Source organism: Calidris pugnax, unplaced genomic scaffold (assembly GCF_001431845.1).
Source record: "Calidris pugnax isolate Ruff unplaced genomic scaffold, ASM143184v1 scaffold1, whole genome shotgun sequence".
Taxonomy (NCBI): Eukaryota; Metazoa; Chordata; class Aves; order Charadriiformes; family Scolopacidae; genus Calidris; species Calidris pugnax.
In genome coordinates, this window is record NW_015090800.1 from 8,477,157 (window position 1) to 8,499,204 (window position 22,048).

Below are 22,048 nucleotides of genomic sequence, written 5' to 3' on the forward strand. Positions count from 1 at the left end.
TGGATTTCTTGGCTTTAGATATTTTCCATGCAACAATTATGGTGTTTTCATTTCTCAAAGTAATATATATTTTAAAATATATTCCAGGAAATGAACTTGATTGGTTTTCAGGTCACAAGAGAAATTTCTTGCCTTTTCTGGGTATTGTCTGTTTAGCAAGAATGCGTTTAGTATACAAGAATAAATTATAGTAGCCCACAGGAGTCAGTGCCATATTGTGCAACTCGCACAAACACCCATGGGCTTGCAGACAAGAGCTCTGTTTGTTCAAGAATAGGATCTGGTACTTCTCATAACGGGAGGTCATATTACCTAAAAATCCCTCGTCCCCGTAGGTCTGCCTGATGAATAACATCTGTTCCCATAACAACTGCCTCTCCAGGAGAGATGGGCATGACAAAAACCAAAGTAGTCCACAGGCAGTCCTGTACCAAGGGAGCAAGCTGCCACAATATGAAATAGAAACCTCACCACGGGCCTGATTCAAACCCTGCTGGAGTCCACAGGAAAGAGTCCAGCAGATTTCAGGGGATCTCAGATTAGGAAACATGCATAACGCTGTCTGCTCATATAATGGTAGTATTATCAACAGCAACGATATGTGTCGGTTGAAATCAAATGTTTCTCCTGACCTATACCTTACCATCGACACACACAGCAAAACATGGTTCATTTTACAATCATACTGATGCAAGCAAAGGAAGATTTTACTGGAGTAAGTGATAGCAGGTATGTTTCTCCATACCTAAGAAAGCTGCAATGGTCATTGCAATGTGCATTCCAGAACTACCAGACTCCTTGTGGCAGGAACATTTTGTGCAGAGAGATCGCTGGGAAAGAGACTCCTCTGCTTTGCTCCTATTCAAGAGAACGCAGTGAAATCCTATTTCTAACAAGTAAAATTAGTTTTTAGCTCTCATCCAACTCTTTGAACCAGAGACAATAAAATCAAGAGGATTTATACTGAATTACCAATATTTCCACTGGAAGTGGGTAAAAAAATCAGCTGAAAAGACTTAGGGCTAAAGTTAGCTGGGAGGTGGTAATTTGGTTTCACAACAATTTTTAAGGTTTTAAAATGAATTTTAGTTCTTCAGTGGAATGAAAACAAAACCACTTAATATTTTGTCAAAATGAAATTGTAGAAAAACACGTTTGCTTATCATAAAGCATGTTTTTCAGCTCTGATCCTCTCAGTCTCTTCCCTTCTTGCTCCCCCTTTCACTCTCTGTCACCAGAGGTAGCTGCAGAGCCCTAGATCACAAACTCTTTCAGCAGAAATTTTTTTGAAATCAATACATCTCTGCTAGTTATTTTGCCTTTTCATCAAAAATGTATTCTGTCAAGAATGTTCATAAACAACTCTGCTTGTGAGAAGCTCTTAGCTTGTCCCCAAAAAATTGATACCTTACACCTCTATGTGGATAGCCAGCTGCTCAGCTGTGAGGTTTTGGGTGAAAAGCACACAGTGCATTGCTGAAATGACAGTCCTATATATTAAAGAAATCTGCGCTATTCTCCTGTCTATTTTTTGCACAGAGTATAAATTCTGCTATATTCCCCTCAGCCCATTCTTACTGTACAAAGCACATATTTAATTAAAGCACTCCTCCTCACCGTTTTGCTCTCTTGAACCTGATCCCAAGGATTTTGGGGATGTACCTGTGAACAGACAGTAGGGAAAAAAAATGCCTGTCTAGCCTTATGTTCTTCTGTTTATCCATGTGTTTACTTCAATATGGCATTGGCAAACAGATCTTTGTTGTTTTTAAAACCAAAGGCAAATACATGAGCCCCACCTTCTGCCAGTTGTATTTCTTTAAGTGTAAATTAGAAGATTACAAAATGGCATCAGTCAGAAAAACTTTAACCTGGCATAACATTTTGACTTTTCCACGGAGACAGACTTGCTTATTTTTCTTAGAGGTCAGAAGGGTTTTTGTTGTTGTGCTGACATTTTGCATCATATTTTTCTTTTTTGCATGTGAAAGAAAATATGCAGTGATGAAATGACAGTGAAAATGCATTGCTGTTTAACTGACATGGATTGTATATATCTGTGCATCAGCAGGTTAGTCACAGGGGCCAGAGAAGAATTCCTTAATCGCTGCTGTGTGGAAGAGTCACAGAGTCTTCCTTTGATTGCACCCCCACTTTTAGAAGCTCTGTCTTAAAGAAGTGATGCCTTATGAGTGGGGAAAAAAGGAGAATATTCCAATTAGAAAAAATCTAACTCCACTGTCACATCTGGCCTTCATGCCTTCGTAATCCCTAGGGCATAGCTCATAAATAATGGGCGCTCAGAGACTGGCTGTACAATCCCAGTGCATTCTGTTGACTTCCAGGCAATGCACAAAAGGATAGCATATATCCTTAAGGCAAAAGTATGTGCCGTTTTCTTGGTCTTCTTTCAAATGTATATTGCTAGTACTTTAATTACTATTTATTGAGTACTGCTGGTAGGCTATACAGGGCATACAATGTTTATACATTGCTGTGTATAAACAGATTTTTATCTGTTTCTTTCTTTATCATTACCCTGCTATCGATTTCATACCTTTTGTCATAGCTTTATGTGATACAGATTAAAAAGACTGTGATTTGAAAAAACTGAGGGAAGTATAAGCGAGCAAGAATCACAGAATCACATGGGGTTTGAAAGCACGTCTGGAGATCACCTAGTCCATCCCCCCTGCCAGAGCAGGTCTGCCTAGAGCAGGTTGCACAGGAACTTGTCCAGGTGGGTTTTGAATGTGGAAAAAAAAAACCTCAAATTTGTACACATCTAACTAGATAGCCAGACATTCAACTGAGGTGAGTTTACTAATTCTATTGACTTCAACAGACCTACCCTTTTTTATTTTTTGGCAGACTAATAATCTTTTCAAGTGTTGACAGAAAAAGTAACTGCAGTGTAAGAAAATTAGAGGGAGACTTGATAATAACTCGTTCCATAGCCCTCACAGAAGCATAAGCAGGTGGAACATGAAGGAAACATGGAAAAATAAGTCATACTTGTGTGTGTGATCTGGCTCCTGGTAAATCACACCTTAATTTCAAGTTATATGAATGGCATACCCTTAGGACTGGACTTTTTTCTTTGAAATACGATTTGAAATGAGCAAAGTGAACTATTTGTTGGTAGGAAAGAAATCAACGTGCAGATCCAGTTCCAAAATTTTCAAATAATTACTAGTTTTATAACAAAACAAAGAGAAAAATGCACCTGAGAACTTTAAATTTGAGGTCTGGATTCAAGTGTTTTGTCTTTGTCATATTTAGAGGTATTCTATTGGTACATCATTCCTATGAGAATATTTGATATTGCAAGGTGTTTTCATTAGCTAGAGCTGACTCGTTCTTCTGCAAACATCTTCTGCCTTTAAACTCTTTCCAATTAGTTTTTCTAGGATCCATTTCCTAAAAGCAAAGGAACTAATTTCACAATGGTATTTGTTTTATTTTCTTTCCTCTGCAGGCTTAAGTGGTAATTGGGTATCTTGTTACCAGAACAGAAATGAATAACTCAACGTACATAAACTCTTCCACTGAAAATGTGATGGCTCTGGAGAGCCCCTATAAAACTGTTGAGGTGGTCTTCATCGTCCTGGTAGCAGGATCTCTCAGTCTAGTCACCATAATTGGGAACATCCTCGTCATGGTGTCAATCAAAGTCAACAGGCACCTACAGACTGTCAACAACTATTTCTTGTTCAGCTTGGCCTGTGCTGACTTGATCATTGGCATCTTTTCTATGAACCTGTATACCCTCTACACTGTGATAGGCTACTGGCCCTTAGGACCTGTGGTGTGTGACCTCTGGCTGGCTCTTGACTACGTGGTCAGCAACGCCTCTGTAATGAACCTCCTTATTATCAGCTTCGACAGATACTTTTGTGTCACCAAGCCTTTGACATATCCTGTAAAGAGGACCACTAAGATGGCAGGCATGATGATCGCAGCTGCGTGGGTGCTGTCCTTCATCCTGTGGGCCCCTGCAATTCTCTTCTGGCAGTTCATTGTGGGAGGAAGGACTGTCCCAGATGGGGATTGCTACATCCAGTTTTTTTCCAACCCTGCCGTCACTTTTGGCACTGCCATTGCAGCCTTCTATTTGCCTGTTATCATCATGACTGTCCTTTACTGGCAAATCTCTCGAGCCAGTAAGAGTCGGATAAAGAAAGGGAAAAAGGAAGCTGCCCAAAACCAAGATACAGTTTCCCCCAGCCTTGTCCAAGGTAAAATAGTGAAACCAAACAATAACAACATCCCAACCAGCGGGGACAGGTTGGAGCACAGCAAAGTTCAGAATGGAAAAACCACTGAAGAGACTGTGACAGAGAACTGTGTTCAAGGGGAGGAAAAGGAGAGCTCCAATGATTCCACCTCTGTTAGTGTTGTTGCTTCCAACATGAAAGAGGATGAAGCCACCAAAGATGCCAACCAGGCTTCTGCCTCCCAAGACCATCTCAAAGTGGAAAACTCCAAGCTCACATGCATCAGGATAGTCACCAAGTCCCAGAAGGGTGACTGCTGTGCCCCCACCAACACTACTGTGGAGATTGTAGGCACTAATGGGGAGGAGAAGCAGAATAGCGTAGCCCGAAAAATTGTCAAGATGACAAAGCAGCCAGCCAAAAAGAAACCACCTCCTTCTAGAGAGAAAAAAGTGACAAGGACTATTTTGGCCATCCTCCTGGCCTTCATCATCACCTGGACCCCATACAATGTGATGGTGCTCATCAATAGCTTCTGCGCATCCTGCATCCCCGGCACTGTATGGACCATAGGTTATTGGCTCTGTTATATCAACAGCACCATTAACCCTGCTTGTTATGCGCTCTGCAATGCTACTTTCAAGAAGACCTTTAAGCACCTCCTTATGTGTCATTACAAGAATATAGGAGCTACAAGGTAAAAATAATAATAAAAATAATAATGGAAAGGGTGAAGAAGTTTCAAATTGAATTAGAAAAAACAACGCCATAGCACTTTATGCTCTTCTATGGAATGTGCAATCCAGGCTGTTAGTGGAAATACTGAGATGGGGCATCAGCTCCACCCCTGAGAACTACACTTGAAAACATTTTTTAATCATTGAAAATAGATCTTAAGGACATGGGGATGTTTGAAGAATTATTCAAGTATGTGGACTGGAGGCACGGTTCCTTTCTTTCTGAGAGAATACTGCAGAAGGGCTTTAGAGTCTACAAATTTTTGTCATTCTGTGTAAAATGCTTGTTCTTTTTTTTTTTTTTTTCTTCTGTGTCTGTTTAATATGTCTTCAGCTGGGGGGGGAAAAAAAGGAAATTTTAACAATAACTGTGTGGAAGAGTCATAGGAGTTTGGAAGATCCTTAAATTATCTGAGTGGATCATGGTCAAAAGTTTCTAGAACTCAATGTTGTCTAAAGTTTTTTGTCACTGTCATGTAAGAACCTTAATGTCAGGCAAATCATAATGAAAGTTATTTTATGTTGTTTATGACACTACCATTTCCAAACCTACATCAGTTCTGAAAAGTGTACTTATGCTCAACACGTAACCATCGTCTAAGTTGTGTATCATTCAAAGCCTGCCACTGGCCCCCTTCTATGGGCTTTTGTTCTGTGATTCTTTCATCACTTCAAGATAAAAATGAAAAAAAAAATGGTCTTTTCCAGATTGCTACATCCCAAGACTATTTCAGTGTCCGTGTAAACCAAAGCTTTTGAGACAATTTTGTTTGTTTGTCATATAGTATCCACCTGTGGATTTGTCTTTTACCTCCATCAAACTTTTCTTCCTTTTTGTACCTTACTTGTCTAGGGCATGAAGATTGAATATCAAAAGAAGTTGTAGATTCAAAGGTCTCATCCAGTCAGCCACCATGGTGGCCAAAAAAGGACCTCAGCTGAAGAATAGAAACAAGGTTATTACTAGGAAAATGGACGTTACATCCTTTTAAAGTTGGATGTACAGATGAAAAAATATGCTGAGGCTCCACAGCATGAGTAGTTATTCGATGCCTACGCTCTTGATCAGTCAAAAGATGATTCACATTAATTTATTGAGGAAAAGAATAAGATGGACTAACATGCCCACATGGATCAAGCTCTGCCTAAGCCCTCAGTGTGAAACCAAGGTCCTTCCTAGGTGTGTCCTGGACAAAAGGTTTACTTTGTGGAAAGGATACTGGCTACATTGCCTTTTGTACCAGCTGGGAGCAATATTTTCACTACAAGCCAAGGGATAACACTAATAAAAAGGCAGAGAAGAAAATAGTGATTACACAAAAACAGATAGTGGAATAGTCTGGATATGGGGCTGGCAGAGGTAAAATTCAAATATTATCTGCTACTCCACACCAGCTCAAAATCAGATTCTTTCTGCCTGGCAAAGAATTTACTATTTCAATATTTGGTATTTATTGTAGCACAACTGAGCACTGTGTGGATCAGAAAAAGTGTAGCAGATTACTGAAAACAGCAAGTGTCTGTGAGTTATTCTAATTACTCTGATTACCTCCTCCTTAGTAACTCTAACTTCCAGACATTAGGGAAGGTACACCTATAGATTTTGTTACCCAAAAGAGGAGTTGGCTGCATAGACAGTGTCCTGAGAGACTGTCTTCTGGAGTGAAAGCCACCTACCAAATAGGACACCAAATCATTCTGTTATTTCATGCACATTATTTCATGCACATCAGAGTCTTCCAAAATGTACTTCAAACTAGCAGCCTTCAAGATTACAGGGAGACTAATCTTGTGGACAAGTTTTATATTTGACAAGCTTATTGAAACAGAGTGTCAAAGCACTTTGGCAATATGACCATTTTCATGTTTCAAAGTGAAGTTCCTAGCAGAAAGTAAAAATGAGGAGGATTAAACTGCAGTAAATTAAGGCCACATTAAACTCAGGATTAATGGATCTTAATATGCATTCATTGATTTTATACCCCTAGTGATTTCATCCTAATATATCTAAGTGTCTCCATGCATCCAAGGATCTAATCTTGCAACTCTCACTCGCCTTAAGTCATATTTATTATCACTATTTTGATCTTCCTCCTTGTAAGGAAGAATAACTCAATGATAAAGCTTGCAAAACTGAGTGCTGCGTGTCTTTCAAAACTACATTCACTAGGCTTATCTTGATAGGTCAAAGGAAAGATTTACATAATAATTTCTAGATCATTTATTCTGTTACAGTGTTAAAAATTCAGATAGAAATCAAAGATGAAATCTGCTCATTTTCTAAATCTTACTTCTTTAGAAGACTTTTATAAAAGAAACACATCTGCTTCTTTCTTTCAGCAAGTGCTGTGGGTATCGATAGTACAGATACTCACATTGGGAAATAATGGTTTGTATATTTTTATTTAATCTTTTAACTCCGGTTTTCCAGCAGATGTGCAAATCCCTTATTCTGACCTTTGAAACTGTCACTTGTTCATAAATTATGAATTCCTCTAACAGCTAAGGACAATTCTACAGGTTAAGAAGTGCAACATATAAATTACAACTATAATTTTTCATCGTGTGATGTGATGACACTCAAAATAACATGCTGAAAAAATATTTTTGGGCCAGCATTCACGAAACAAACAAACAAACAAAAAAAAAAATCTTTCCGTTTGAAGTTTTCTAACACATTTCCCTAGAACCACCCCTGCTTTTGATACTAAAGGACAAGATGTTTTGATTTGTGTTATAGTATATTTAAAACAGGACACACAATCCTATGTGTTTCCACCTTGTACCAGTTCAGTGAAAAAATATTTCCATGGTACATCCACATTCACAGCCAATTAAACAATGTAAAAAAGCGTGACATAATGCATGTGCACACAGGCATGCAAACACACACCCCAACATGGTTTATACACATGGAAAATAATCATCTAACATTCAAGATGTTGCATGGCATTGTGTCTATGTTGTACTCACTGGAAGCTGGTGGGAGATGCAGAGCCAACACTTACTCATGACACTGTCTACCCTCCCCCCAGAGGCATAGAGGAGGAAGGGCCTTGCCTTGAGATACTGGGAACCTCTCAGGTCTTCAGATGGTTGTGGCTTAGTAAGACAAAAAGTGGAATAATCTGTCAGAGCCACATAATAATTTATTCTTTTGAACATCTTTTGAACTCTCATGTCTTTCCTTTGTGTCCTAAACCACGTTCACCAGGTTTCACTTCCCTTCTGAGTGATAGTTCTGCAAGATGTAGATGTTGGTCTTGAAGAGCAGCACTCCCTGGGTACCTACTCCGGCTTCCCCAGCTGTCTCCTGCGCCCCGTCGCCCCCAAGGCCCCAGCTGGCCCTGCTGCTGGTGCTGCCATGTCTTCATCTTGGGCTTGGCCAGAGGATCCCAGCGGCACGTCCACACCATGGGCTGGCCACTTCTGTTTCACATAGAAATTCAGCAAACTGTAAAGGTGACTCATGAGAAGAAAAAAAAAAACAAAACAAACCACAAAAACAAAAACTGCAACTAGTACTTCTTGCCCTCTCTTTTTGTTCCTCTTAATTATTTCCAGAAATGGGCTAAAACTGAAAAGGTCCAACCAAACCTTGACAGTAGCCCTGCTGCAGCAGGTCTGTCACACCGGCAGCCTGTGGGGAACAACCTGTACTGTCGCAGGCCAGCCCTGCCTTCACTCTCCAGGGAGAGCACAACAACCTGAAGATTTGTAAATCCAACTGGCACCTTTTCTGAATGTTAAAGACAACTGTGGTAAAAAAGAAAAAAAAAAAAAAAAAAGAAAGAAAAAAAAAAAAAAGGAAAAAAATGAAAGAAAGAAAAAAGCCTAAGTAAAGTTGAGAAATCTATTTTCCAGGGAGGACAAAACATAAGAAAAATTTCTGCCTTCTGTTTGGGATTTTCATTTGATTTAGTAGGAATCAGAAGGATCTGTTTGGAGACAGCAAAGTGAACACCACCTGATGAAAAATAGTCCAAAGCCAACAGCCACATCTATAGAAGTCAGATTGCTTGATTTCTTTCTTCTCTTTCTCTTCCTTCTTTCCTTTCTTTCTTTCTTCCTTCCTTCCTTCCTTCCTTTCTTTCCCAAATGCTGATGGCAATAGGAGTGTTCAAATGGATTCCAGGGTTCAATTGTTTGGCATCCACACACTGTGAAGGGGACAAAAACAAGTGCTAAATCTATCAGCCCTCTGTTTTATATTTTTCTGGTGGATGAAAACATATTGACAAGAGGAGGCATCTTTAGCGAGGGTGGCTGTGGTGAGAACAACCCACACACCGGTGAGGAAACCCTCAGGATGTCCCAGGTGCTCCTGGGCTTCCCAGCTGGGAAAGGGGAAGGAGGGGATGGACATTTTTGTGTTTGTTTCATCTCCTGATGGATTTGAACATACCCACGTCTGCTTTGCAGTGGGGCTTACTGGTAAACTCAGGAGCCCCTTCACCACTTTTGATTAATTTTGATCCCTGTTCTAAATTCTTGTGGGTGTGACAGCTGCCCAATGCTACCTGGGGATACAGCTCCTGGTTTCTCCTGTGATGCCGAGGTGGCACACTTTGAATTTTTCACTTCCACTGGCAGCACCTCTCCTTGCCATTTCTGTTAACCAAAACCGTTACCAAATAGGTAAAGGATCTGCACAGACACCTTATGCTGCAAAACTGACCTGATACAGCTTGGGGGGCCAGGGAGAGTGCTGCTGATATTTGTTTACCCTGCCTCCCCTTAAAATAATTCCTAGAGATCTTTATTTTTTGACAAACCAGGTTGCGTCTCATGAGAAGCCAAACCCTTAGGAAAGAAACAGGTAGCACGAAAAAAAACTCATCCTGTGGGTGGGGGGTGTTTGTTGACAGGTAGTGGGTTTAGAGTCTATTAGCCTTTGATATTTTTAAAGATCTCTTCCTAGATGGCTCTGTACTCTCGGCTGACAGCGGTGCAAATGGTAGAAATTGAGAAGCTAAAAAGAAGCAAGTTTTTTTTTTCACCCCTGGGTCTACAAATGCTTTATATAACACGTCTAGAGACACTTGCTAAGGACGTGATTTCTATAAAGTATCACTTTTATTGTTCCTGTATATCCTGAAAAGCTCTAGTCTTCTAAGAATCTTTTCTTTTTTTTTTTTTTTTTAATTTATAGAAAATCTTTCCCTGAAGGAAGCTGATAGACCGTCCTTAATTTGCTGTGGCTTTTTTTCTCGTTTCTCTGCTTGTCTTTCTTCTTTTGTCACACTCTTGACAAAAAGCTTGCTTTCTTCTTTCCTTATTGTAAAAAGTATCTATCACCTGTGTTTCAGCTACTGGTGTAGTTTCTCTTGCCTTTCAAGCACTGTGAATGCTGGTATTCACACTCTTTAATCACACCAAAACCACTGCTTTCCCTAGCATGCAAATCCCCCTGCACTGAAGCACAAAATACTGAGTGCAATGAGAAGTTCTGTAAATCCTTTCTGCACAGGTTTTACACTGAAGTAAAAAAAATAAAAATAAAAATTAATCCTCACATGAAACAAAGTCAAATCAATTCCCTTTCTTCCAGTTTTGTCATCTCCATATCTCCATATTAGAAACAATAGTGGCTAATGGCAAAGAGTGAATGTTCTAGTAGTGGAATATCACACAACAACATGGATGGATGAATTTCATGCCCTGTGCAATGGTAAAGCAGTCCTCCCTTCCCTTGAATCCCCTTTTATTCTCATGCTTACTGTCAGAGTATGCACAGAGAAGCCAAGCCTAAGAATGTAGTTATAGCAAGGCTGAGCTGGACATGAATCCTTTACCACAACCAATGCAATCATTTATCCTGTATTTTACTTACTTCCTTTTGCTATGGTCTCTTTTGCTACATTGTGGAACTAGTGGGTCACACAAGTGTATTAATTCTCCCAGCCTCATATTTCAGGATGCTGGGTAGATTTGTCATACACGTTTCATTCTGGTATTAACCAAATAAAGGGAAACAAATCCTGGTGTCTTTTGCCTTCCAAAGCTCCCCATAACCTGAAAAGTGCCATTGGGTAGCTACTCTTTTTTGTCTTTTTATAGCGAATTTCTTTTTTTTTTTTTTTTTTTTTTTGACCTCTCTTGCCAAGAAGCACACAGAAACTGTTTGTCTCAGAGTGCTCTGACTCTCTGGGAGAATCTGCTGTGGGTAGTACGTGAGGCACTATGATCACAGCCATGTTAGAGTGGCCTTTGAAAGGAAGGACTTCGCTGGGTGTTTAACGTTTAGACTGTGTCAACAGACAGCACTGAAGAAAGCACAGGGGCACAAGCTTGGTGTGCCCTAACTTGCAAAGGGACAGACAGGTCACGGTTGGATTGCTTTCTGCTCCCCCCAGCTCATGTAAGCTGTGGGGAGAAGGGGGAGGGTTTCAGCCCCCACCGGAGGCTCTGTCTCTACACCTCTACCCCAAAGACAGTCCTTCTCTGAAGCACATTATGGTAGTAATGATAGTAATAAAAATAACATTGGTGAGAGTGCCATGGTTGCCAATAAACAGACCTTCTTATATCTTATCCTTTAATTCTGATGCCACTTTGCAAAGGTGGTTGGTAAGTTAGAGACTAGCAGTTTGTAAATACCTTTAGATAGTGTGTTTTAACATGACCAACACCATATCTTGACTGTGTAAAAAAGTAATACATTACGTGTAATAATATCCAGATAAGGTTATAATGTAAATATAACTACAATGAATGTCCAATTACTCTTCAAGCTCTATGTACGAGGAAGAACCTCATCTCTTCTTGAGACATTTTTTACTTTAAGGGTATGGAAAACCTGTTATTCATTTGTATAAAAAAACAACTGCATTCTTTTCTTCGAAAAAAGTACTACTGCAAGGAAGAAGGGAATGATATCCAAAATCATATGGTAAGACTGGGAACTGAGGATCTTACAAGTCAGGACTGGTCAAATTCTTGATGCTGTACATTTGATCTCATATAAATAAGATAAGCACAAATTTATGGTTAGCTATGTAAAGCTGACCCACTTGATTATATATACATTATAGAGATATATTTATATATGCTGTATAGACATATACATATTATACACAACAGTCATACAGTGAAAGCAAAGTTTGACAAGGTCACGTTAACTGGGAATTTGGATGTAATGTGTGCTCCGTTTGGAAGAAAAATGTCTGTGTTATTCAGCAACATTCAAATATGTTATGCAGGATGAAGGAAGAAGGTGCTTCACCAAAATAACTCATGAAGGACTGAGATGATAAGGGTCTGAAATACCTTGAAGACTCAACTAAAATTACATGCAATATATGTGTATGTACTTCTGCTGAGTTGTATTCCTAGTTAAAAGTATTGCATTAAACAGCGAAATATGACAATAATAAAAATGTTTTTGTATGTGGTATCTTTGTTTATTTTTTCTTTTTACCAAGTAAACTACCCTGTGATATGTGAAACTGGGATAATGAGTGGAGAAAAATAGTTTCCTTACAGTAGCCATGGGGCTGTGAGAGTAGTAATTAAGAGAAAAATTCTAACTTTCTTTTCCCCAGCCTTCACAGAATCATAGAATACCAGGTTGGAAGGGACCTCAAGGATCATCTGGTCCAACCTTCATGGCAAGTGTGAAGTTCAAGAGAGGTTTGGAGTACCACTTCACTCATTCCTGTCTTATCCCCGTCTCTGTTCCTCCCTCAGTTGACCTCCCCTGGGTCAGAAGATTTCACCTTTAACTGCAAGGTCCCTTCAGCAGTCTGACAAGGGCCTCCAATATGATATTCCTCCATATATTTCTGTCATCCAAATGTTAAAAGGGAATAGGTAAGACTCTTTTGTAGGCATCCTGTTATATAAAAGGAAAGTAAATTTTTAGTCATTATTAAGGGGGGAGGTGGTACCACTAACAACCAAACATTTTTTGAGCTCCCTTTGCCTTATGAATGCAAATCTAGCTGCACAGCATGCCTGGAAAGCATGTGGGAGGAGGAATAAAGAATGTAGGTTGCATATCTTCAGCTCCTCAGGGTCTCAAGATACTGTCCCACCACCATTTCAGGAGCAGACAGGGCTCAGATGCAACAGAGGACGACAGTGACAGTGACTGTGGACCATCCTTGCCCAGGTAAATCTGGCTTTTGGTGCACAGTCAGTCTAGCACCTCAACAAGTGATTGAAGCATGGGTCTCTTGGGCACAGTGGGTGTATCAGCTCTGTCAGGGTTAGGATAATTCAGCCCAGCCTCTCAGAATAGAAAAAAGTAATTTTAATAAGGTGCCCTGCATTGCTCTTCTTTCTAGATTTTTCCTTTGTTAATATTTGAGGATTTTCACTGTTTCCACCTTTTCAGGACTTTACACTTCACACCACTGCCATTTGTTCTGTTGTTTCTTCAGTCCAAGCTTACCTTCAGCCCTTTCACCACCTTGCTGTCCACAAGCTTTCCACAATAAAAGCCAGAAAAGTCACTTTTTCATCTGCCTTTTTCTCAATCAGATAAATTTATGTATTTGAATATATTTCTTTGCTTGCCCTGTATTTAAATCCCTTGCATATACTCTACTGAGAAGCTGTAAGGTGGCAAAATGCTATTACATCTCTTTTATAGGTAGATCCTGATGGTCCAAAGACACTTGGGAAGATTCCAACAGAGACACAAATAGGTACCTGAACTCTGTTTTTTCCAAGGCACAGTCTAAATCTACTTATTTCTGATTCATCTCTTCTCTTCAAAGAACACATTACCAGTTTCAGACCCCTCTGTGCTAACCATCACATCACAGCCTATATGCATAACTCAAATTGTCAGTGTACCACCACAGTCTGAATAATTCTATCACGCACACACTATACCACCCTATAATTGCCAACATATGGCTTCAGGGGGGCCACAAGATGCCAACAGGGAGAGTTTTAACAGATGGAAGAGGTTTCTGCAATACGACAGTTAACTTCAAAATGGGGGGAGTTGCCAATCCCACTTGAAACACAGCATAGCAGGCCAAGATGTAATCTTCAGCTCTATATGTTTTGGAAAGCAGAGTCCAAAAAAATCCTTTTTCCAGCAAGCGCGCTTTTTTTTTTATATGTGTATTTAAGTTCACTTGACATTACAGAAAGCCTGTAGCTAGGCGTATCTGTAAATTCAGAGCACTGAAGCTAAACCTATTTTGTCTAAACAGAGGAGTTCAGGCATGTTGCACTTATCACACACACCTTCAAAACTTTGTTGCCAGAGTTGATTGCAAACACTGATCTCCCTGCCTAAACCATTCAGTTGGGCTTAAAATTCCACCACTAGGCTATGAATAAAGTTACGCTTTTCTTTAAAAGACTAGAATCACACTCAAACACAATTAAAAATGTCACCTCAACCTCCACGTAGAGCCAGTAATATTTACAATTAATGTAATATCTAATACTATTCATCCTCTCCCCTCTGGAGAGACATCTTTAGACATCTGTCTCCCAGATCAGAAGTGTCTTTATTAAGTGCTCCCCTCTGAGGGCTTTTATTAGCAGAAAAAATTGTAAAGTTTAACCACCTACTTCTGAGTTCTGGAAACACCCTGAGAAAATCAATACAGAGAAATGCTTCTATTTTGTAAATCCATTAACTCTGTTTCTGGCCTTTTGCCAACCATTGTATGCACCGTCTAGACATGGGAACCTACTTGGCAGCACCAGAAAATTCACTCTGCTGCCGCCTTCTCGATGGAGATTGCGAACTTCATTTATACCAACACGCAGAACCAGGGAGAATAATAAAAGCAGCAAGAATGATATCAAAGAAATGGAAAGACAAAAATACCCCTTTCCTCTGCCCTCAGTCATTTCTCCATCTTTCCCCCTCTCTCTCCTTCCCTCCCTTGCTCCTTCTTCCCTCCCCCTGTTCCTTTTTCTTCCTCTCCTGTCTCTGAAGTGCCTGAGCTAGCTCTCCAGGTTTCACTCTCTCATTAGCAGCTTGCTAAAGGTGCTGAATAAATCACTAGGAAAGCAATGCCTTTGGCTTAAAAATGTGAAGCAATGTAGGAGGGAGGAGGCAAGGAGGAATGCCTCAAGAAGCTCTTGAGTTAATTCATTTAAGTTTAGAGACCAAAGGCTTTCCTTGACACCCACCATAATCACTTCTATGATTTTGCCTGCAGATGAAAAATGCTCAGGAGCAGGGCTGAGCAGGGGTGATTGGATCCATATGGAACTGCAGAAATATTCCTGAATGGAAGCATTACTGGTGGCAGCTGCACCAAATCATTTTCTGGGAGTACGGGCACAACAGATATGTGGCATCATACAATTCTTCCTGCTAAAACTCCAGCCTAAAAAATAATAGGGGGCAAAGTCAAAGCAGTTAAACCCCTCCAGCACAGAAGATAAAGCTCATCTCCTCTTACAGATGGGAAGACTAAGAAATGTCTGTAGCCCAAAGGAGCAAGAACTTCCCTTTGTAAAAGTCACATTCTTTGGCACAAATTTAGATACTCCTGGGTCATCTGCCCAGGCTGTAATTTTGGGTAACAAGGGCTAAGCTACTGTCAATGAATGCATGTGTTACAACAGGAGGGTTGGGCTTCAATCTTCCTACCAGTATTCAACATACAAGGGTGAGAGCAGAATTAAGTGTATGCAGGCTTAGTTTTTTAAAAAGTGGGTGTTATACAGAAAATATAAATGTGACAGATTTTGCTATGATGTGTTCCTAAAATGAAAAGTAAAGAAAGCAAAAGTTTTCAATTATTTCAATTGGTGTATTTTCCATTACACATATGGAAAAAAACCCTGAAATTTTATATAAGGGAGGGAGATTGTCTTCTGTTTAGTGGCGTTCACATCATGCTGAGAAGACATGAGCTAGACAATTAAAAAATAATGGAGTTAGTTGGGAACTTTCCAGAGAAACTTTTTTCCACTATAAAATATTGATGTATTAAATTCTTTTTTTTTTTTTTTTTTTTTTGGTGGGAAGGGGTCATTTTCAATGGATTGCCTGGTTTTGAAATGTTCTAAGAAAAAATCAAATTTATCTTAAGAGACAATTGTTAACACTTTTTCTAAAAAGTTTGGGTTTTGGTTCAATTACTTTTCATTTAAAAAGCTTAAATACAAAAAAAATCAATAAGAAAAATGAAAAGGCTTTAAAAGGCTTTTTAAAAAATGTATATTGGGTTATCTGGGTTATCTAGTCTTACCTTGGTGGAAAGAAAGAGGCATACAACTCTTCAGAGATTGACTGCCAAGATTTTGGACAGGAACAGGAAAAATTCTTTCTCATTCAGCTGCCCATTACTAGTTTCACTGGCCATGACTGGGCATACAACAACACTGGGTGTACAACTGCCTGTACACAGCAGTCTGGGAGCCATTTACTTCTCAAAGATGTGATTGCAACAAATCTGTCTCCACATTGATCTAAAATCCCCTCCAAACCTTGTGGGAGGGGACTTACTAGCCTGTCCGAGGGGATGTTTTGGGTGGCAGGGAAGGCTACAGATCAGGTTAGTGTATTGGAATTGGTCCTGCTTAGGCAACCCCTGAAGAAACTGCATACAACAGGGCTACAAATAGATATTGGTGGCAAACCAGCTGAGTGCTGCTGCTCAAACATCTCATTGTAAATCTGCACAGGGCAGTGAGAGGCTGTAGGACTTACGCACAGCCTTGAGCAGAAGATATCAAAGAGATGCACCTTGCTAAAACAAGCATAAGCAGATTTCCACAGCGTTTCACAAAGAACAAAAGTCACCATATGTTTTTTTTCTGGGCATGCTTGTGTCATACTCCAAAGCAGGCAATCAGCATGATTATGCTTTTATGAACACTTAGGTAAATGCTACTTCAACACTTTGGACCCTGCAAATGGGAACTATTTATAAAAGGGAGAAATATATATTTTAAAAGATAAATGCTATAATATGTGATAAACCCTGGGCAAACACAGTTCGGAGTAGAAAGTGTTGAAAAGTGAAATCAATGCTGTTTGCGAAGAACTATGAAGCCATAGGAAGAAATGAAGATGAAGCATGTCACACTTTGTCAAAAGTAGGGCACCCTCCTAGGGGCAATGTATAAACACAATTTTCTCTAGAACAGGATCCTTATTTAAAGGGGTTGAAGGCCTCTTTGGATAGAGTTATTTCTGCCTAGACTGATGAGAGGGAGAGCCTGGGGGAGTAGCCCAGAAGACCTTTTGAACAGCTACAGTTAAATGCGATTATCCCCAGCCCAGGTGTGGACCCAGCCCCAGGGTTTCAGTCTTTGTTATCTTTTATAGATGCAGCTGTAACAATAATTATAGTAACTGGTATTATGCTAGGAAAAAGAAAAGTAATTACTGCTTAATGATTAATTAGTTGCTTGTGCTCACGGTAAGAGCCACAATCTTAGATGTACTCCTGACATAGATTGTACAAGGGATGAGATAAAAAGTAGAGATGGGAGGAAAGGAGATGAATCCAGTATGCAAAGGTGCAAACTGCGTGAATTAGTTTCCAGGAGTGTCTTTAGTCTACATCCCTCTTGGAGAACATTTGGTTCTTATAACAGCTACTGCTGCTGCCATGATGTCCAGTTTTGCATGCCCTTAAACAGAGTAAAGCCACCTTTGAGGTAAGTTTCTCAAGGGTGTAGGAGAACAGGTTTTTTTCCCTGCTGTGATTGAAGTGGTCACAGCTGGCACAGAGCTGCCCTCCTCATCCTGCACAAAGGCTCTTCACGCGAAGTGAAGAAATATGGCAAAGAACTCTGGCTTGGTGCAGTGCAACCTGGAAAAAGCAGAACAGCACTGCTCTGTTAACACTGTCTGACATCCCCGTCATGTCAGCTCCTCTCCATCACTCCCAATTAGCATGCATCTTACTGAAGGTGCTAGGAAAGTCACTTTGCAATAACATTACTGCATATGAATACTAACCTGAAATGAAAGGAGCCTTACAAAGGAATCTTCTAATCTGATTGCAAAGGTCTAATGTGACAAAACCCCAAAGGGCAAGGAAGGGACAGGCAGCCGTTTCCATGCATTTTTTCCATTTCTATCCTCCTCTCCCTCTCTTACTTTCCTTTTTGTGCAGAAGGGACAAAAAATAACAGATTTGCATTCAATTCCATACAAGCCGCTGCTCTTCCTGCTATGTTGGACATTTAGGTTGTGACTGTGATGGGTAAACAATAAATATACTGAATAAAAACAAATCCACCCTTGTTTGTTCATTTGCCAGGAGAAGCCGTGAGACTCTGGTTTAAAGTAATTTTAGTTGCACAGCTGCTGTATTACCTTTTGCCTACTGTTCAAAGTTACCTCTTTCAAGGGGCTTATTTTCCATTAGGTTATGGACCTAATCAAGAAAAAGTAATTCTGCAGGGGCCCAGATAGTGTTGATTATCTTCTAATGAGATAAAGTACCTCTCATCTCTAGGTCACTGCCTTGAAATCATCTCTAGTTCCTCAGTGGCTAAAAGAGATCACAATCTGTTGATGACAAAATATGTTGATGGTGGTGGCTACTGCAAGCAAAGCACTTAAAGGAAGAACCTAGATGAAAATGTAGAACTTAGGGAGGGCTATGATTTTTACCTTTACTTTCTGCTGGTTTTCATCAGGTCAGCAGCTCATCTGAAACAAATTCAAAACTAACCTTCAACTCAGAGCAAATATGAGCCCAGTAACAATTTGTGAATACAACTCACCCATATATTTGTCAGGAAATTATATTAGGGTGAAACTGGGTTTCTTTCTAGTATCATATCTGTAGTGACATAAGCATCAGAAAAGCAATTCAAAACCAGAAATGAAAAATTCAATAAAAATGAAAATTTAATTTAACGCAATTTCATCATTTTTTCATTGCTTTTTGTGTATATTTCTATATGGTGTTATGACAAATAGGTGGAAGTCTTTCACCATATAACATACAATTTTGAAAGCAGATATATTTTTTTTAAGATTTCTCATTTAATGTGAAATTGTAGAACCAAGTATTTATTCCAAGCTTAAACAAAACAAAATAATAGTTTCTAATTTTCCATGAATTGGAAAACTGTATTTCAATGTTTCTAATATTTACATGTCTTCTTGAAATGCATATACATGACATGCTGGACATTATATGAAAGGTACATCGGCTGAAGTATAAATAACTACTCTCTTCTTATTACAAATACTAATTTCAAGATTTATATTAAAATCGGGATTCAATGTCACTGTGCAGTGAGTGTGGTTTGAGCAGTCCAAAACGGAAATCTGCTATTTTAAACCTCAGGAAAACACTGAAAAGCAGTACTTCTTGCCAGTCTAGAGCACGGATGTTTGCTGCCTCATTTTTATTCTGTTCCTCAACTGGAAGGAGGTGGCTCAGCACCAAGACACAGCCTGTCCCTCATCATGCCTGGTGCAAAACTGCCTCCCCAGATGCCTTGTAGCAAAAGGGTTTATGCCAGGTGAGCAGGAGGAAGAAGGACCCTTGTAAGGCAAAAAGGCATCTCTCCTCTCTCTGCACAGCCTGGGTGCCAAATTCCCTGCACCATTCTGTTTCAGGAGCGGAGCTCTGTGTATTGATCAGCATAACACAGTTGTCCACCCACGTGGTTATTAATGGATAATAAACAGCTCAAGCACCCACAAACAGCATTTTTCTTAGTAAGCACCAGCCTAGAATCAATTAAATAATGAGAAGGGCTCTAAGAAGTGCTATCAATTGCAGAAGTTATTACACTCTCAGGATGTTTCACTGAAAACACCCACACAAAGCAATTAGATGTCAGATGCTTCTGTGTCTTAATCAGGAGTTTTCATCAGGGTAGTGCCCCTTGTGGGCACTGTCTAGCATGGAACAGACGTCCTGGCCAGAGCCATCGGCTCCCCAGGTCCATCTCTGTTTAGCAACCTGGATTGACCACTGTGTGGTCTTCAATTAAGAGAGAAAACCAGAACAGCCTGAAAAGAGCATGGACAACAAAGCACAGAAAAACTAATCTACAGCTGGCTTCCAGCAAGGACTGAACCCTGTTTTCTGGCCAAAAAGCCCCCAAATGTTGTTTACCTTCCAAAGGAGGTACGAGGAAATGTGTAGTGACCCGTTTTCACTGCTTCATTTAATAGTTTACTGATGGTATATGTGAAAAAAGCAAGGGTACTGAAACACAAAGCAAATTCACCTAATTTTAAGGCCACTGCAAAAAAGAGCTAGATAGATATAACATTTATGTTCAGGAAAAAGCAAAACAAGGTTATTTTTCCTGGTTGTTTTTCTTAGTATTTTATACAAGTTATAACTTTATACAAGTTATTTTAAGTAGTCCCAGTTATGTTCTCTAGTGTAAAGCAACTTCCATCTTGACTTTACCACATTTCTCATATTGAGACTCTAATGTCAAAGGAGAAGGGAAAGGTGATTGACTTGAGGTCACTAATCCACAGTAAGGGGAAAAAGTGAATAAGTGTCTTCAGCAGAAGTCAACAATACCGAACAGGTCTCATTTCCTCTGTGCCCACTCTTCTGACATAAGAAACAAATAGTCCAGAAGTTTCAGAAATAATTGTAATACAGGAAGACAATAAAACATACTCAACATATCCATACTTTTTGCCAGAAGGACAGAGAAACAGCCATACAAAATGACGGAGAAAACTATTCTACTTAAAGGAGCTAAGAAGAACTTATATGGTAGCTTAGCAAAGACATTGAGTGTGCAAGTATTGGACACAGGCTCCCTGTGCAGTAACAGGACCACAAGTAGAAGACTAAGTAGAGGGCTAGCAAAACATCCCTAGTGCCTAAATAACTTTCAGGTGCATTCCTAGAGCTGCCTCTGCCTGCTGAGTGCTGGACCAGGGAGACTCTCAATTCGTTCCCAAACTCTGCTGAGATTCAAAAGCTCATAAACAAATATTCCTCTGCCTGCCTGACCACAGGAAATATGTGTTCTCGGAGCAAACCTGCCAGCTGGGCTCTGCTGCCCACACTACCAACAGGGCAGCACAGCCCACCTTTAGCAGTCCTCCCCCACGGCCACAGCACTGGGGCAGAGCAAGCCATCCTGGGCTCCCATGGTGCTAGAGCAATGCAGGATGGTGTCTCCCAGCCATGTTCCACACTGGCAGTGAGACCAGGCTGTCAGCGGTGTCTCCCCATATCTCCTGGCTGAACTTTTCCTACTTTCAATAAATACTTAAACTAGACTGGAGCAGAAGAATGACTCCTTACCCACTGGATGCCTGATGTTTGGTTATTCAGCTGATACCTGTGGATGCCTAGGTATCAGCTGGGCCAACTACCAGCACTGACTTCTCCCCTTTTTTATCAGTGTTCCAACCACAAGGTTAGGAGATCACTCTATTTAGCCCAATAAGCAGAATAGTTTTAGCTGAATTGGTTGCTCTTGTAGATTCAAATGGAATATGGATGCTTGAATCTTCTTGGACATGACAGACAGGGATATGAACAAAGGTTTTCTAGAGCAAGGCAAGCCACTGGGCCACTAAAACATTGTTTCAAGCCTGAGAAACAGACAGCAAGCTGGGCCAAAGTTGCATCTATGAATACAAGTACAAGAGACTGTGTTCAATTTTATTAAGCCCTCTTTTTTTTTCCCCTCAATGCCTCCAGTTAACCAAAAAAAACCAGCTCCTTAGCAGTAAGTCATCTTTCAAGCCTTCCTCTCCAAGGCACCCTGCTCCTTACAAAAAGAGCTTTTCAGGGCCATTCCCATTGAAGAGAAGCTTACCAAAAGGTCTGGCATTGCAATGCCTAAATAAATAAGTAAACTGTGATTCTTAGTTTATTAATGAGGTCGACGGATGTTTTGAAGGTCTGCATCTGAACGCATCCCAGAAAGTCCATTCCTATCCATGACATACATTGGGACCAATTCAAACTCCACAGAATAACTACAGCAGTGGCCTAGAAAAAAAGTTACGCTTTCTTTCAGTGTTCTGAGAAAGCAGTAAATTCTTCATGACACATTCATCATTACAATTGTGTCTCCAACTGAAGATGATTGTTTCTTGTTGTTTAATCAGAGAGAAATGCATTGCAATAATAAATCACTCCCATGGAAGAGTTTCTTAGGCAGCTCTCCCAGCTGGGGACCCCAGGATGGCACCCAGGATGT

At 40.1% G+C, this 22,048-nt stretch overlaps 1 protein-coding gene across 2 annotated transcripts in view; it reads left to right on the plus strand.

The window, feature by feature from the left end:
* Positions 1–12,350, plus strand: part of CHRM2 (cholinergic receptor, muscarinic 2) — a 106,054-nt gene extending 93,704 nt beyond the window's left edge. For both annotated transcript variants that reach the window (XM_014937413.1, XM_014937412.1), the window contains exon 2: positions 3,479–12,350. In XM_014937413.1, the coding sequence (XP_014792899.1) occupies positions 3,518–4,918 (1,401 nt within the window). In that variant the 5' untranslated portion in view covers positions 3,479–3,517 and the 3' untranslated portion in view covers positions 4,919–12,350. The remainder of the gene's footprint in view (positions 1–3,478) is intronic.
* The last annotated feature ends 9,698 nt before the right edge of the window (positions 12,351–22,048 follow it).